Below are 18,208 nucleotides of genomic sequence, written 5' to 3'. Positions count from 1 at the left end.
CTATTCAGCCCAGCCCGCTCTCCTACCTCGACCTGGGCAGAGGCGCCGGCTGGGATCCCTGGGCACCAGTTCACTTCCAGGTCCGCGGCCGGCCTTGGCCGAGGTCCCACCACGCCCTCCGGAATCGCTCAAATGCTCTCTGCAGCGCCTCGTCAAGGGCCCGATTCATTCCCTCCCACCCTCATTTGTCTCTGCCATGGAAAAAAGCCCACCGAGAGCGATTTTGTATTTCCTCGCTCTAATTTGTGTTTTCTTTAAAATTAAAAAAAAAAAATCCGCGGGCTGCAGGCGTCTGTGCCTTAGGTCTCTCCGTTAGCCAGGAACTGGGCATTTGGAAATACTAGGTCTTCTCAAAAATTTTGCCCCAAGTACCCGAGGGTGATTTATTTTTTTATTTTTCTGCGGGTCTGGGGATGGAACCCAGGGGCATTCGACCTCCGAGCTACACCCCCTGCCCTAATTTTTATTCCTTATTTTGAAATAGAGTCTCCCTGAGTTGCAGAGGGCCTCGCTAAGTAGCTGCCTGTCCGCAAACCGCGATCCTCCGGTCTCAGCCTCCCGAATGCTGGGATTCCCAGCGTGCACCGCCACTCCCGGCTAGGGAAGAGGAGGTGGGGTGGGGAGGGATAGTAAGAAACGTGGAGCTTTTACAAAGGTTAGGTGAAAGGTGTGCTCTGGCACCTCTCAGCCAGCTTGGGGATTTCTCCTGTATATTATAAGTGACACTAATATCACGGCCGGCTAAGTGCTTGCCGGGAACCGAGCGAAAGCCTGGCGGCAAAATCAACACCTCCAGAGGTCTCCCCTGTACGTTTAATTAATTCCGGAGTGGCGTGTGAATGGGCGTCTTTGCAGTTGTTCTTATGTCAGCGGACTGGGTAATTTGAAGCTACGTTTTCCATTAAGGATATTATTTTTTTAGCTACTGCCGGCAACTTTTACAATTTAATTGTGATCAGTTTTCAGTTCTGCTCATTTTTCCTGGATACCGTGCGAGATCTGTTTTGTTAAACGCTCTCTTTTGTGCTTTTGGGTTTGCACAAGCGTGCAACATGTGCCAAGCACGCACAGCTCTCGGAATTGCTGGGACTTTCTGGCTCTGAGGCGTCGCGGCGGGGACGTGTTTTGTAGGTGAATTAGAAACCTGGAGGTATAGACTCAAAACGCTACTCTCAACCTAGCATAGGGACGGGTGAAGAGGACTTAGCTGGCAATGAATTTGTTCAGCAGACTGTATTTCAGAAGGCAGAACGGAAGGTTCTCTCCCAAGTTTCATTTCTACTCCTCTGTTCTTTAGCCTCCTGCTTCTGAGGAGGGGGAGGAGAGAAGCTCTAAGGTGATCTGGTTTCAATTACAGGCCGTAAAGATGGAATTTGCGGCCAGAAATTAATTTGGAATATCTTTTATTAGGAGTATGTTTCACCAGCTTCATTGATTTTCTTTGGTTCTGGGTCTAAAATATGAGTGAATAAATAAAATCGTTTCCCGTTTCAAAAATTATTCCATCTTTTTATCTGTGGCACATAAATGTCATCATTCTCTTTTTGTTTAAATCGCCTCATCATTTAGCTTGATTTTCGGAGGCCTCGCCAACTTAGGCAAAAAAAAAAAAAAAAAAATCAGAATTTCCTTTCGGTTGCTTTAATCTTTTCCGAAGCTGATACTTTTTCTCCTTGACTTGAGCAAAGGTTATTTGATCTCTAAACAGGTAATTCTGTAGACTTAGTCTGGGAAAATAATCGGTTATTTTGTTCTATTTTCCTGGGAGTGGTATGGTAGTGGCTGGAATTTATTATTCAAATGGTACTTAGGGGTAACTAGAGGACTGAGGCAAATAAAGCCTATGTCCTAGTTGTATAAACGACGGCCACTTGTGACATTAAGTGCTCTGTGTAGTGGTAGATGTTCCCCAAAGAACTGCAGAACTCCGGATTTGTGCTAAGCGCTAAAATAACCCCAAACAATAAAGCTACTACATTTAAACTGAGCACAAGAAAAATTCTCAAATGATTTGCATGATTTTTTTTTTTTTGGTGATGTGAATGTGAGATTGTTTTTAAAGCGCTTTAAAAGCATTTGAGAGCCTGGCCTGGGAAATAAACTTTGAATGTTGTTTCCTGCGCTCCTAATGGCCCTGGCTCCGTTTTTATATTTAACAAATATGTGCTGCGAATGATAATAATATAATTATTATTTTTATATTATATTATAACTATTATTATTATTATTATTATTATTACTATTATTATTGTAGTGTTGGAGATCAGACCCAGGGGTCTTCTGCATACTTACTAGGCAAATACTTTTACCACTGACATGCCTACCCGATCCATATTATATTCCTTCCTCCAGCCCAATGACAGTAGAATTGTTGGACCTAATGCTGATGTAAAATTCTCACGCCTACCCTGACACTCTCTCTTACAGACTTTGGACGGGTTTGTATTTGTGGTGGCATCCGATGGCAAAATCATGTATATATCTGAGACGGCGTCTGTCCATTTAGGATTGTCTCAGGTAGGTATGGCCTAATTTTCTATACAATAAAAAGATTAAAACAAGTATTAGTAGATCACGACAGCCTTGTTCAAGCTGAAAAAAAGACTATTCAAGAGTCTGTTTTCAAGCCGGGTGTGGTGGGGCATGATTGTAATCCCAGCATTTGGGAGGCTGAGGCAGGAGGATCGCGGTTCCCAGAAAGCCTCAGCTACTTAGCAAGGCCCTTTGCAACTCAGTGAGACCCTGTTTCAAAATAAAGAATAAAAAAATAGGGCTGGGGGTGCGGCTTGGAGGTAGAATGCCCCTTGGTTCCATCTCCAGTACCAAAAAAATAAGTCTGCTTTTGTGGATGAATATAATTCATAATTGCAAATTTGTTCCTGCAATGGTGGGGTTTGAACTCAGGACCTCATGCTCTACTACTGAGTTACATCCCTCAGCCCCAATCCCCTTCTTAGGATGGCCCACGGGGTTTTCTTGTTGACTTGACCTTTGTACTTTATTTTCCTTGAGTTAGTGGCTAGCCTGTCTTTACTGTGCCCAGCCTTGTTCTGAGAGGTCTCTACCCCCTTCACGGTCTCCTCATATAATCGTGGTAGACGGTACAGAAAAGAGGTTCCCCGGGGGGCTTTTGGTGCGCCCTTGCTGGGCTGCACGTGGGACCTGTGTGGCTAAGAAGTGAGAGGGAAGTCAGAGTAGGGTTTACACATCATGTGCTTTGGGGAGACACGGGGAAGGGGTGGATTTACGAGTGTTCGCGTGGAATTCAGGGTCATTTTCCCTGCGTTTTTCCAGTTCAGTGGTTGTTTCAGTAAAGCATTTTATATGCTTGTGATAGAAACTCATAAACCTCCGTTTACTACTGTTTTGTACTACAAGGTCCTGGTTTCTTCAGGACATTTTAATATTGCCCATTCTAGTGCTGGAATTGTGGAATCATCTCCTGAAAGGGGGTACAGCCCCGAGAGGAAAGAGGTGAGCCCCGCTTGTCTACCCCCAGCCAGCCCAGGGGCCGAGGGAGGGTTAGGCTGCCCTCGCAACCGCAAGTCCCAACAGAGAGAGGTTGACGATCGTTCCCAGTCGTACGTGTGACTTAACAAGCGTGGCGCGGGTGATAAAAGGCACATTTTAAAATAAATGTAGGAACTAAATGTTCCTTGCAATTGTAAGCTGATCAGTGTGACTTCAACACAGGAGAGGACTCACTGGAGTCAGTGACAGACCCAGAGGTGACTTGCACCAGCCTCTTGTGACGCGGGCTGATTGACGTGGCTTGTCTCCTCAGTGAAAAGCAAAATCACCAAATTTGGAAACTCACAGTTGGTTGAATTCCTTTCCTTTTACTGCTAATACATTTAAAAAGACAAAACAAGAAGAAGAAAAAAAACCTTTTTGTTTTTTTCCTATGCAAAGCTCTCTTGAAGAGGAATTGCATGTTAAACTATTTGAAAGTTGGTCTTTCTCTGCTCTTAAGAGGCCGGCTCGCCGGAGTCTACCAAGGCTTGACTTTTGCCCTATGTGATTCATGAGATTACTGTACGTGTCACTGGGAATACTCTTAAGAGTATGATACTTCCTGTTTCTATGGGGCCGGGTGTGTAGCTCAGCGGCAGAGCGGGTGCATGGCTTTTACAAGCCCTGGCTTCTCTTCTCCAGGATCAAAACAAACAACAACAACAAAACAAACTAAAAAATAAAATTTTCTACATGTTTCGTAGTTACTATTTTCTTTTCTTTTCTTTTTTTATTTCTTTTTTTGTGTGTATGGTACTGGTGATTTTTTTTTTTTTTTTTTTTTTTTTGGTAGTACTGGGGTTCCTGGAAGCCCTTCTACCTCCGGGATAAACTACCAGACCTATTTTTTAACTTTTTTTTTTTTATGTGGAAATGGTCTCTTAAGCTGGCTCCAAACCAGTGCAATCCTCCTGTCTCCGCCTCCCAAGCGCAGGGATTACAAGCGTGCGCCACCATGCCCGGCGCTGGTACTGGTGATTGAACCCAGGGCCATTCTACCTCTGAGCTACACCCCCAGCCCTATTTTTTATTCTTTATTCTGAAACAGGGTCTCACTAAGTTGCAGAGGGCTTAAATAGTAGAGAGCCTCACTAAGTAGCTGAGGCTGGCACAAACCTGTAATCTTCCTGTCTCAGCTTCCCAAGTACCGGGATTACAAGTGTGTGCCACTACACAGCTATAGTTTCTATTTTCTAAATCTTCACCTTGTCTTATTTAGAATTAATTTATTATTATTATTATTATTATTATTATTATTATTATTTTGGTACTGAGGATTGAACCTAGAGGCATTATTCTACCTCCAAGTCATGCCCCCAGCCCAATTTTTTTTATTTCTTTTATTTGGAAACAGGATCTCACCAGTTTTCTGAGCATTGCTACATTGCCAAGGCTGGCTTTGAACCTGCGATCCTCCCGTGTCAGCCTTCCAAGTACTGGGAGAATTAGAATTAATTAGTTTTACCCAGACTGGTTTAATAAATTAATTAGTTTACCCAAACTGGTTTCTACTTCTGACCTGATCTTTGGCCAAATGACCTTGATTGGATTATTAACCACTTTCAACTGTAATTTATAAAACCTTTTTTTTTTTTTTTGGTGGTGGTACTGGGGTTCCTGGAAGCCCTTCTACCTCCGGGCTACACTCCCAGACCTATTTTATAATTTTATTTGGAAACAAGGTCTCTTAAGCTAGCGCGGCTGGCTTCGAACCTGCGCGATCCTCCTGTCTCCACCTCCCAAGCGCGGGGATGACAAGCGTGGCCACCACGTCCAGCCTTATAAAACCTTTTGACAGTTTTGCACTAATGTCACAAACATGACCGCATATTCCATATACTGTTAAGATGACTGATCTAAAATTTTTAGGAATTGCTAGCCACTATTATTGAATATTAAATTTAAATCTGAGCTCCCTAGCAGCCAAACAAAAGAGGGAAATGTAATCAGTTATTTGATTTCCATTGTTTCATAGGGCGAGTGCTTAATGTCCCAGAAATATAAATAATTTAACAATGACCCTTTTTCAGGAGCATGTTGAAAAACGGATGGGAATAATTGTCTTCTGTGATTTATAAGCCAGAGGGAGCCACAAAAGGGAAGGTCAGTCAGGGCCTCCTGTCGCTCGGCCTGTGCGGCAAATCACTAGATGTTATACCCCGTTCCTCCCGTCAAGCAGCTCAGCCTACCTTGTTCCTCCTCTCCCTGTATTCCCTTCTTAAATATGAGAAATAGAGTCGACTGATTATGAACACAGTCTTTCAAACAACCCAAAACATTGGACAGGTAACAAATATGCTTCCATTCATGATTAACTGACAGGAAGAGAATCCAGGCGGCTTTGCAAGTGAAAGTATGGCTCTGCCTTTGTTTTTGTTTTGTTTTTGCGGGTCTGAGCCCCCACCCCCAGCCCTATTTTTTATTCTTTATTTTGAAGCAGAGTCTCACTGAGTTGCAAAGAGACTCACTAAGTAGTAGCCGAGGCTGTCCGTGAACCGCGATCCTCCCGTCTCAGCCTCCCGAATGCTGGGATGACAAGCGTGCCCGCCGCCCCCCCTGATCATGGGCAGGAATGTGACTTTGTATTTTCATTTTGAAAGGGGACTGAGGCTGTTTATTACCATTTTCTGAGAAAGTTGTAGAGAGACCTTTGGTTTCTGTGTTGCTAGTAGAGGGAACAGTTTTAAAAAAAGATAAGTCCAAGTGATCTGTAAATTACATTAAAAAAATCGGACTTCTAATTTCTCAGAGGGGCTGTGTTAGTCTCAGTCCGCAGCTACGAAAAAATTTTAATGCCAACACGAGCCCTCCGTCAACGTCTGGGGAGTGTGCCATGGTGAACTGCTTAAATAAGCAATAGCAAACGTCTCTCAGATCTGCCTCCTGTTCGTGATTAACTCCACAGAAGGAAATCTAGGCAGAATGGCAATGTGTATTTTTTTCTGTCTTCTTTACTTAAATAGTAAAATAAAGTATTGAATAGGACGCCAAATATACAACTGCTCTTTAAAAAAATGTTTTGCACCTTTTAGATTGTATATTAGCAAAAAGTCAGACAAAGATAGTGGACACAAAACTGTATTAAAATACGATTCTGGACTAGGCCATAGCTCAGTAATAGTGCCCTTACTTAGCAAGGCCCTGAGTTTGATGCCAGCATAAACACAAAATGTGTTAATGAAGTCTTACCCAGAGCCAGGAGCGGCACATGCCTGTGATCCCAGCTTGGGAAGCTGAGACGGGAGGATAGAAGGTTCAAGGGTAGATTCACCCGTGGAGCAAGATTCTCTACAACCTAGTGAGAACTCGCTTCAGAAAAAATAAATAAAAAGGGCTGGAGATGTAGCTCGACAGTAAAATGCCCCTAAATGTCAGTCCTCAGCAACACAAAACAACCTTATCCATAAGTCGGCAAAGTAATCCTTAAACAGGTTTTGGCACCAGGCACGGTAGCACATGCTTGGCATCCCAGTACTTGGGATGCCGAGACAGGAGGATCACAGGTTTTGTAACCAGCCTTGGCAACATATGGAGGCCGTCTAAATCTTAGTGAGACCTTGTTTCAAAATAAAAAAAAATATATAAAATAGGTTTGAGAGTGTAGCTCAGCGGCAGAGTACCCCTGGGATCACTCTCCGGTGCATTACACACACATACACACACAGATAAAAGAAAGAAAATTGAACAGGGTTTTGGGTGAAGAGCGATAGTTTGTTTATATTTCCTTGTGCTATTTTGTGTTCCAAGAACTTTCGGTTTCTCTCAGTGACATCCCATCATCCAGCGATGTTCATATTAAGTCAAGTCTTAGAGGGCGTTGAGCACGTAAGCACCCACTTCTGCTAGAATGATGCGGAGATTCACAGCAAAGGAAGATTGTTCTGTTTTGTCCTGTTTTGGGTCCGAGTTCTCTAAATAACCATCTGAATTGTTTACTTGAAGAAGTAAAATAGTTCTTTATGTGGTATAGCCCATTTCTATTTAAAGATTTGTTTTCCAGTAGTGGGGATTAAACCCAGGGCCTGGAATGCTAGGCAAGAGCTCTATCACGGAGCTCCATCCCCAGATAATTTAAAATTTAATTTTGAGACAGAGTCTCGTTAAGTAGACAAGGCTGGCATTGAACCTGTGGCTCCGTGTCCTGAGTAGCTGGGATTACAGGTGACTTTCAGCAACCTAGCGAGCCCCTGTTTCAAAACACAACATAAAAAGGGCCGGTGGGTGTAGCTGGAGATAGGATGCCCCTGGATTCAATCCACGGCACCACAGAAACAAACTAACAAACAAAACCCAAACAAACAAAACACACCTGGGTAAACTTTTTTTTCAAATTTTAGAATAAGATAGTTGCTTTCTATGGCAGAGTTTATTGGCTTACTTTTGCTCTTGAACTAGTAAACAAGTCATCATTGTCATCAAACTTCAGTACTAAAATATGACAGAGATAAGCCCAAAGTGCAAGGCCTCTCCTCGGCTCAGGGTCCAGGCGATGGGGATTACACACTTTGGACTCGGAAAATCTGTTTTGGGTTTGCACACACACATAAAGATACATTTAATTTCTATCTGAATGTGGTTTTATTTATTTTATTTTTATTTATCTATTTATTTATCTATTTATTTATTTTTGCTGTACTGGGGATGGAATCCAGGGGCATTCTACCTCCGAGCTACACTCCCAGCCCTATTTTTTTTTTTTTTATTCTTTAGTTTGAATTAGGGTCTCACTGACTTGCAAAGGGCCTCACTAAGTAGTAGCTGAGGCTGGCCGTGAACCTGCGATCCTCCTGTCTCAGCCTCCCAAAGGCTGGGATTATAAGCATGTGTCACCGTGCCTGGTTATCTGAATGTGTTTTCATAAGCCTTTATTTGTATCACATCTGCTAATAAACTTTCAAAAATACTTTTATTGGCACATTGTAATTTTACCTCATAATGAGGTTTGAAATGCACACAGCATAAAGTTACATTTAAAATATATTTGGACAGGTTGGTGTTGGAGCAACACTCTTACCCACGGACAATCATGAAATGGCTTATTTCCTTCGTTGTTGCTGTTAATGGAGTTCTTTTTACTTATATTTGAGGAAAGGGGGAAATTCCTGTGTAGCCTCTGTGTACATTTTTAAGTATCTTCGGGCTTTGAATTTCCTTACCAAAGTTGCTTATGCCACATAACATCTAGGCAACTATTGTGCATTTTCAACGACATATAGATCCATATGAAATAGCTGTTTATGAGCCACATTAAAAACTGTAATATTTGAGACTGAAACCAGAAACACAATCATAAAAATAGGACGGTGTTGGTTAGAGGCACAAGACCTAATCTCTCTAGAAATGAAGACCAAGAATGATGTTTTATGTTTGTTGACATAACTTGAACCCTGAAGCCCAAACCATCTTATTTTAAAACGCTCAATTTACCGTACTCGGCCAAACACCCCACACGGAGTAATGTACATTTTCTGAGTGCCCAGGCCCAGGCCCTCCCCCCAGAGCACGTCCTTTTAGTGCTCTGCCCGTCATCTGCAGCTTTCTTGGCAGGAAGAAAAGCTATTCAGCAAAACATAAAAAAGCTCTTAGTAGGAAAGTCATTCATTTTGTAGTAGCAGAGTTTTGCAAATACTAAAATAGTTAATCGACGTTCTGTTTTAATAAGACTGATGTATGAGACCTGGGGAGTTTTATAGCGACAACCGTCTACTTTCTTAATTTTTTACTTATTTATTTTTTGGGCAAGGTCGCCACTTTTCTTCCAGCATTCAAAAGCAGGAATAGATAAGTAAATACAGGAAACACATGCCAAGCATCACTTTGCATTAAGGTCAGCACCGTTTTATCATTCCAAAAGTTGTTCTTTAAAAACATTCCTGTCATTTGAGGGCTGTTTTACTTTCTAGACAACCTTATAGTCTCCCCATCCATCTTACTTTCTTTCTCTATTTCTCTCTCTCCTTTCTTCCCTTCCTTTCCCTTCCTTCCTTCCTTCCTTCCCTCCTCTTTCTTTTTTCTTTTTCTTTCTTTCTTTCTTTCTTTCTTTCTTTCTTTCTTTCTTTCTTTCTTTCTTTCTTTTGTTGGTGGTACTGGGGGTGGAACCCAGAGGCTTTCTACCTCCGGGCTACACTCCCAGACCTTTTTTATATTTTATTTGGAAACAGGGTCTCACTAAGCAGCTGAGGCTGGCTTCGAACCTGTGCGATCCTCCTGTCTCAGCCTCCCAAGCGCGGGGATTACAAGCGTGCGCCACCACGCCCGGCTTCTTTCCTTCCTTCCTTCCTTCCTTCCTTCCTTCCTTCCTTCCTTCCTTCCTTCCTTTCTTTCTTTCTTTCTTTCCATAGATTAAACCCAGTGGCATTCTACTGTCGAGGTATACCCCCAGCTTTTATTCATTTTTATTTTGAAAATGAATCCTGCTAATTTTCTGAGGGTCTCATCAAGTTGCTGAGGCCAGTCTCAAGCCTGCGACCCTCCTGTCTCAGCCTCCCTCGTACCGGGATTACGGGTGTGCGCCACCACATCTGAGTTCCCTGTCCATTTTATAATGGACCCCAGAATTCAGAAAATCCAGCCCTTCACCCATAGCTCTACAGCCCCCTCGTCCTCCAGCCTGTGCCGAGAACAGGGGCTTTGAAATCAGAGGAGTTGATTTTGATTTTCTTATCTTCTGGGTTGAGATTGCAAATCTGCTCTCTAAGCAGCGATGGGGCTTCTCCGAGTTCCTGAGGACGACTCTCAGTAGTGACATCAGTTAGTTCCTTTTTTTTCTCTCAAAAAGAAATTGAAACAAAACAAATGGATCATTTTCCCCTAAAACTGCAGGTAAGGGAGAAATGATAGGCCAATACAAACTCCTTCTCCCTCCCTCCCTCCCTCCCTTCCTTCCTTCCTTCCTTCCTTCCTTCCTTTTCTTTCTTTCTTTCTTTCTTTCTTTCTTTCTTTCTTTCTTTCTTTCTTTCTTCTTTCTTTCTCTCTTTTTCTCTTTTAAACAATAAGCCAGGCTGGCGGTGTAGCTCAGTGGTAGAGCACTTGCTTAGCATGTGTGAGGCGAGTTCGATGCAGTGCCGCACACACACAAATAAGTAAATAAAATACGCCATTGAAATACGGAGTTAGAAAAAATAAAAAGCCCTCTCCTCTCCGTGTTAGCCTCGAACCCCCCATTTGGAGAGAGCTTCACAGTCCTCTCCACAGTTGCCAACCTTCAGGGACAAGAACACTGGCCCGTCTCAGGGTTGCTGATTGATTTAAACTTTTAAAGGCTTAACGGGAATGATCTGAAAGAGCGGTTCATTTTTGCTATTTGTTTAATGGCATGACTTCATAACTTTGCGCTGGGGCCCATCTGCGGGTTCCGCGGGCCAAGCCCTGGCCAGTGGGGGAGGTGAGTATTAGGTAGGTGGTGGGGCGGATTTCTCTAACAGGACGCTCTCCGTTGCCTGTTTGCATAATATTGGAAGGAAACATCCCATGAATAATGCAGCAAATAGGACCTTGGGAGCTGTCTGGGGGTGAGATTACTGAGCAGGCCAGAAGCATCATACACAACTCCCACATCTTAAGGAAGAGCAAGCTCCCAAGTAAGGGCCGGGGCTCATGCTAATTCGGAGGGAAGGCTCCCAGAAGAACCTCCCACTAAGCCACCTGGCTGCTGGCACCCAGGACTATCCTGAGCCTCCTACTAAGAGCAGCACCCTCCCAGCGCACCCTGCAGCGACGCACACCTAAAGGCGCCAACGCTGAACGCCCACATCTGTGGTCACAGAGACTGAGGAGGCTGAGGCAGGAGGACCGCTGCCTCAAGGCCAGCCTCAGCAACGTGGCGAGACCCTGCCTCAAAATAAAAATTAAAAAGGATTGCAGGTGTAGCCCAGTGGTAGAATGCACCTGGGTTCCAGTAACACACACACACACACACACACACACACACACACACACACACGCCAGACGCATAAACACCACAACCTCAGGGTGCTGTCTCAGGCCGCACGCCCCCTTGGGTGGGCCTGAGAGGACATCGTAAGACCCACCCGAGGTCCTTCGCCAGCCAAGGCTATTTTCTTGAGTGTTTCGAATACCCCATGCTGGCTTTGGGGTCCCCACTGGCTGGAATTACCTCATTGCCCCTGGTGCTCCCCTGACCAATAGTGGGGTACACCGACTCCATCCTTGTCTGTCACCCCCAGCTATAGGTATGGCCCTAAAACAGGACCAGATCACCAGTGCTCAGAAGGCCGTTCTGGGGGTGATTTCTGGAACATTCTGTGCCTCAGCCCACCTTAAGATGGGCGAGAGGCCCGGGCCTTGAGAATCCAGTAGCACATTTTCTTGTGGCCTTTGTGTTCACAAGAACATTTGGCAGGTTCCCGGGTCAGACACTGGACCCCCAGGGACCTCTGTGTAGGCCTCGGAGCTTTGGGGGTTTCCTGGAGCCGCCTCTCCCTGCTTCGCAGGGTCCAGCCTGAGGCCTGCGTGGGGGTAGGCGGTGTCCGAGTGTTGAGGGCGCAACCCCAGGAAGTGAGCGCCACGCTACGTGGAGTTTTCTGGCCTGGGTCAAGTCGCAAGGAGACCTGCCGCACCGCACCCCTGGGCGAGGCCCTAGAATTCACCCAGTCATCTCTGACCAGGAAGTCCAGAGACATATTCTGGCAACAGGAGCCGGGGCTGGCAGTGCCTGAGGGGCACGGTTCAAAGCCAGTGAAAAAGGGGCTTTGTGGAACCAGAGGCCTTCTCCCTGCAGCCGAGCCCCGGGGCTCCCGGCCTGTCCCCCCAGAGTGAACGAGGCTCTCGGGGACCGCAGCAGGGTCATGGCGCTTGGTGTCCCAGCCAGCTGGTCACCCCAGGCTGCTGTGAGCCAGGGGGAAGGACAGAGGCCCGCTCAGTTCTGCTCCCATCTGCAGGAGGTGGTCCCGTGGGGGCCTCCAAAGCCACCTTCACATCCTGTAGCTCCCGGAGACTCCTGGCTCTAAGCTCAGAGCCGAGTGTGGCCCACGGTTCCAAGAAAGGAAAACACGTCTGCGTTTGACAAAGGTGTGGGTCGTGGGCAGAGGCTAAAGTCCCGTCCAGGCAGAGTTTGAGAACCTGGAACACACCCAGTGGGTGTCAGCCCTGAAGTCCCGTGACCTTGCTGACCCTCGGCTCGCACCCAGTGGGTGTCAGCCCTGAAGTCCCGTGACCTTGCTGACCCTTGGCTCGCACCCATTGGGTGTCAGCCCTGAAGTCCCGTGACCTTGCTGACCCTCGGCTCGCACCCAGTGGGTGTCAGCCCTGAAGTCCCGTGACCTTGCTGACCCTCGGCTCGCTCTGCAGGTGGAACTCACGGGCAACAGTATCTACGAGTACATCCATCCTTCCGACCACGACGAGATGACGGCGGTCCTCACGGCGCACCCACCCCTTCACCATCACCTGCTGCAAGGTACGCCGCCCGCGCCGACACCGGGACACCAGCTAGGGACTGTGCCCTGTGACTGGGCTTGGGTTTGCACCGTGACGCTGGGGACACGTAGCACCCAAGTGGGGCGTGCGTTTATGCCTCTGAGATTTGCTTTGTTTATTTATTATTCTACTTTACTCATGCTGACTAATGAGTCTCATGTGTGCCGTGGCCCCAGACACGGAGAAGAAATAAAGAAACGCCAAGCCAAGTGCAGTGGCACGTGCCCAGAATCCCAGTACTGGAGAGGCTGAGACAGGAGGGTGGCAGGTTCGAGGACAGCCTCAGCAACTTAAGACCCAATTTGAAGATAAAAGTAAAATAAATAAAAAGGAACAAGGATGTAGCTCAGAGGCAGAATGCCCCTGGGTTCAAACCTCGGTACCCAAAATAAATAAATGTATTAGCCTCCACTGAGTGCATATTTATTTAGAGTGGGGTAACCCACCCACGCACCCAGAGGCGTAGGCCCATCTCTGGTGATTCCTCGGAGTGCCGATGCTCCTTAGAGCAGAGAGAGGTCCCTTAGGAGAAGCTCATATATAGTTGCCATAGTGAGGACAGAGATTTGCGGGAGGGGGAGCTGCAAAGAAAGAAAGGGGGACCTGGGAAGGCCGAGACTAGGAGTTCTCCCAGGACCAGTAACGAGGGCCAAGCTTTGATCGGACCACGCTGGGTCTGGGCACCCACAGCAGGCTGGCAGGAGGGGTGTGTGGTGGCCCCTCTGCAGTGACAGGGTCTAAGTTGTGTCTGGAACTTAATATCAGCTCCCCTGAAGGGAGTCAGACTCCTCTGTGTCTCCTGGTACCCCAGGCCCCACCGCAGGGCTGGCCCAGGCGGTTCTCCCAAGCCACCCAGCGGCCTCCGGGAGTGGATGGGGGCAGATGGAGCTGTGCCAAGCCCACTCCCTGAACCCTAACTCCGGCTGGCTGTGCCCAGGCTCTGGCTGGGGCCCTCCTTGGAGCCCAAGGAAGCCACACCAGGACAGGGCCGGTCTCTGCCCGCCCCCGCCAGACCTGGGCCACAGGTAGAAGCTGTCTGGGTCAGGTCAGAGTGCAGAGCAGCCGGCCCCTGGCTGCCTGCGGCCCCGGGAATTTCTTGATGCTGGGGGCAAGGAAGATGGGGAAGCAGGTAGGACAGCCGCCCGTGAACACCGCTCCTGCTTTCAGAGTACGAGATAGAGAGGTCGTTCTTCCTCCGGATGAAGTGTGTCTTGGCCAAAAGAAACGCGGGCCTGACGTGCAGCGGATACAAGGTACACGGGGTCCTAGGGGGATGGGAAGGCAGGGACGGGTGGCGTCTCTGCTGAGGTTTATATTCCGCTCCCCACTCAAAAGCGTACACAGAGCCGGACGTGGTGGTGCACGCCTGTAATCCCAGTACTTGGGAGGATGAGACAGGAGGATCGAAGGTTTAAGGCCAGCCTGAGCAACTTAGCAAGGCTTTGCTTCAAAATAAATAAGTGAGCCAGGCTTGGTGGAGCACTCTTGTAACCCCAGCATTTCAGAGGCTGAGACAGTAGGATGGTGGTTTGTGGACAGCCTCAGCTACTTAGTGAGGCCCTTTGCAACTCAGTGAGACCCTGTTTCAAAATAAAGATAAAAAATAGGGCTGGGAGTGTATCTCATAGGTAGAATGTCCCTGGGTTTCATCCCCAGTACTGGACCGAATGAACGAAAGAAAGAAAGAAAGAAAGAAAGAAAGAAAGAAAGAAAGAAAGAAAAAGAAGAGAGAGAGATGGATCTTAAAACGGGCTGGGGGAGGTAGAATGCCCCTGGGCTCAATCCCCAGTACCAGTACTGGGGAAGGCGGGCACTTTGGCACCTTTGCGCCTCTGTCCTCTCATTCTGGAACGTTCCTCCAAGCCCCCTCCCAGCCCAGGAGCCTCTTTTCCTCAGCCCGTCCCCACCGCAGGCTCTTCCTTCCCCTGGCCCTCCTCAGCCTCCTTTGAACTCCACTCCGAGCTCTTCCCTTTGACCTTGCCCTTGACCTCATTCACTGTTTTAATTTTTACTTTATTTTTTGTTGTTTATTTATTTTGGTTCCAGTACTAGGGATTGAACCCAGGGTCTTTCTACATTTAAGCTCCACCCACCCTCAGTCCATTTTATTTTATATTTTATTTTATCTTTGTGGTTCTGGGGATTGAACCCAGAGGCATTCCATCTCTGAGCTATACCACCAGTCATTTTTCTTTTTTAATTTTGAAACAGGGTCTCCCTAAGCTGCTGAGGCTGGCCTGGAACCTGAGATCCTCTTGTCTCAGCCTCCCAAATACTGGGATTATAAGCGTGTGCCATCAGGCCTGGCTATTTCTTCTGTTTTTGTTGTTGTTGTGTTGTTGCTGCTGTTGTTGTTGTTTTGTTTTGTTTTGTTTTGCAGTGCTGTGGGTTGAACACAGGGCTTGCATATGCTAGGAAAATACTCTAACACTGAACTACGCCTCCAGATTCTAATCACTTTGTTTTTATAATTGGGGAAATGGTACTGGGGATGGAACCCAGGGGCGTTGTACTTCTGAGCTTCACCCCAGCCCTGTTTTTTATTCTTTATTTTGAAACAGGGTCTCACTAAGTTGCAGAGGCCTCACTAAGCTGCTGAGGCTGGCTGCGAACCGCGATCCTCCTGTCTCCGCCTCCCCAGCGCGGGGAGGATTACGAGCTGCGCTACCACGCCCGGCTGAAATACGTTTTTCTATTCCTGTTTGTCCCAGCCTCTAGGCCTCTTTGGGCCAGGTTGGGACCCCAACTCCATCCTGCAGCCAGTAGACACCCTTCAGGAGACTGGAGTCTTGACTTTTTCTACTACTTATGAGCTATCCAACTGTCGAATCTTAAGCAAAACTCCTCACCTGTCCCTCTTGCCCTGGGTCTCCCAGTCAGTGAACTGGGAGAAGAGAAGGATTTTGAGATTTTTCCATCTCTGAAGACATGTCTCCTCCACTCAGGAGTCTTGGAGGAAGGGGCTTTGCTTGCTGGTTTGTTTGATGCTGGGGATGGAGCCTGGAGGCGTTCTACTTTGAGCTGACACCCATTCTGCTTTCTGTCTCTCCTCTCCTCCTGCCCCTCTTCCCCCTCCCTTCCTCCCTTCCTTTTATTTTCTGAAGATTGAACCCAGAGGCATTCTACCTCTGAGATACACTCCCAGGCCTATTTTATTTTTTATTTTGAAACAATGTCTCATTAAATTGCTGCACTGGCCTCCAACCTGTCGGCCTCCTAAGTACTGGGATTACAGGCATGCATGCACCGCCTCACCTAGTTTAATTTTGTTTTGAAATGACATCGCGAGGTTGATGGGAGTCTCTCTATGTGGCTGAGGCTGCCAGGAAGGTTTTTTATTTTATTTTATTATTATTATTATTATTATTATTTTATTTTTTTTTTTTTTGGTGGTACTGGGGTTCCTGGAAGCCCTTCTACCTCCAGGCTACACTCCCAGACCTATTTTTACATTTTTTTTTTTTTTTTTTTTGGAAACAGGGTCTCCTAAGCCAGCGCGCGCGGCTGGCTTCGAACCTGTGCGATCCTCCTGTCTCTGCCTCCCAAGCGCGGGGATTATAGGCGTGCGCCACCACGCCCGGCTTAGGAAGGGTTTTTAGACAGAGAATTTTAAGGCTGAGAATTTAGCTGCTCGGTACCACCGTTGTGATGGTCATGATCCTAGCAAGGCTTTACTGGCTTTACTCTTTTGTGGTGGTGGGGATGGAACGCAGGCCTCACACGTGCTAAGGAAGTGCTGCCACCGAGCCGCGTCCCAGCCTGGTTACGGACTTTAGTTTCGTTGTTTTTGTTTTGTTTTACGTTACTGAGAATGGAACCCAACCCAGGGGCATTCTACCTCCGAACTACACCCCCAGCCCTATTTTTTATTCTTTATTTAAAAACAGGGTCTCACTGAGTTGCAGAGGGCCTTGCTAAGTAGCTGAGGCTGTCTGTGAACCACGATGCTCTGGTCTCAGCCTCCCGAGTGCTTGGGATCACAAGCGTGCCCACCGCGCCCGGCAGTCACCGACTTTAAATGGTATAAATGCCCCCAAGCCTGAGGCTTAGGGTGGTACAGGTGTTTTTAAAACATCTTGGAACGTTGTGCATCCTCTCCTGTGTGGCCTTTGACTCTAACGAGTAGAAAGGCCTCTACATAGCAATTCTTAATTTATTAAAGTTTATATATTTATTATATATAAATTCGTTAATTTATTAAAACCTTGAATTAAGCCTGGCAAGATGGCGTACACCTGTAAATCTAGTACTCGGGAGGCTGAGATAGGAGGATCACAGGTCCAAGAACAGCCTCAACAACTTAGTAAGACTTTGTTTCAAAATAAAAACAAAATAGGGCCGGGCGTGGTGGCGCACGCTTGTAATCCCCGCGCTTGGGAGGCGGAGACAGGAGGATCGCGCTGGTTCGGAGCCAGCCTCGCTGGCTTAAGAGACCCTGTTTCCAAATAAATAAATAAATATAAAATAGGTCTGGGAGTGTAGCCCAGAGGTAGAAGGGCTTCCAGGAACCCCAGTACCATCAAAAAAATAAAAAATAATAAATAAATAAATAAAAACAAAATAGGGTCAGAGGTATAGCTCAGAGGTAGCATACCCCTGAGTTCAACCCCCAGTATTAAAAATAAAATAAAACCTTGAATTATGAAGTAAATAAAAACCAAAATCATTTGAAAAAATTCTACTGAAGCTGGGCGTGGTGGCACATGCCTGTCATCCTTGGGAGGCTGAGACAGGAGGACTGCAGTTTCAAGGACAGCCTCAGCAAATAACGACACTCTCAGCAACCTAGCAAGACCCTTTCAAAATTAACAATATAGAAACGCGGGTGTCGCTTGGAGGTAGAATACCCCTGGGTTCAATCCCTAGTACCAAAAAAAAAAAAAAAAAAAATCTACTGAAAGAATTCCGAATTTCCTGGATCATATAGTGTATCCAGGTGGTGCAGATGTCAGATTTCTCCACTGGAAGGGCGAAAGCGTTTTAACTCTTGAGGGGAGCCCCATGGACCAGTGGCTGGCTCCCCACAGGGACTTGGCGTGTTCTGTAGTCACAGCCGGGCCGCGGGTTCATAAGCTTCATAATCCTTCCCTTAATAGAAAGCCCCGGGTGGGGGCACGCTCTGGCTCACAGTCAGGATAACACAGTCCTTAGATTTTCTTTTTTTCTTCTCTCTCTCTCTCTCTCTCTCTCTCTCTCTCTCTCTCTCTCTCGGTACTGGGGATGGATCCCAGGGGCATTCTATCTCAGAGCGACACCC

At 46.7% G+C, this 18,208-nt stretch overlaps 1 protein-coding gene across 2 annotated transcripts in view; it reads left to right on the top strand.

Annotated features, from left to right (window-relative positions):
• Positions 1 to 18,208, top strand: part of SIM2 (SIM bHLH transcription factor 2) — a gene marked incomplete at both ends in the record, with an annotated part of 49,655 nt that overhangs the window by 9,952 nt on the left and 21,495 nt on the right. For both annotated transcript variants that reach the window (XM_080695440.1, XM_080695441.1), the window contains 3 exons: positions 2,428 to 2,517; positions 12,823 to 12,931; positions 14,119 to 14,204. In XM_080695440.1, coding sequence (XP_080551566.1) covers positions 2,428 to 2,517; positions 12,823 to 12,931; positions 14,119 to 14,204 — 285 coding nt within the window. The remainder of the gene's footprint in view (positions 1 to 2,427; positions 2,518 to 12,822; positions 12,932 to 14,118; positions 14,205 to 18,208) is intronic.

The sequence above is a fragment of the Muscardinus avellanarius genome (genome assembly GCF_963383645.1).
Source record: "Muscardinus avellanarius genome assembly, chromosome: 5".
NCBI lineage: Eukaryota > Metazoa > Chordata > Mammalia > Rodentia > Gliridae > Muscardinus > Muscardinus avellanarius.
The sequence above is the reverse complement of the archived record's forward strand: the minus strand, read 5'-3'. Positions and strand labels throughout refer to the sequence as shown.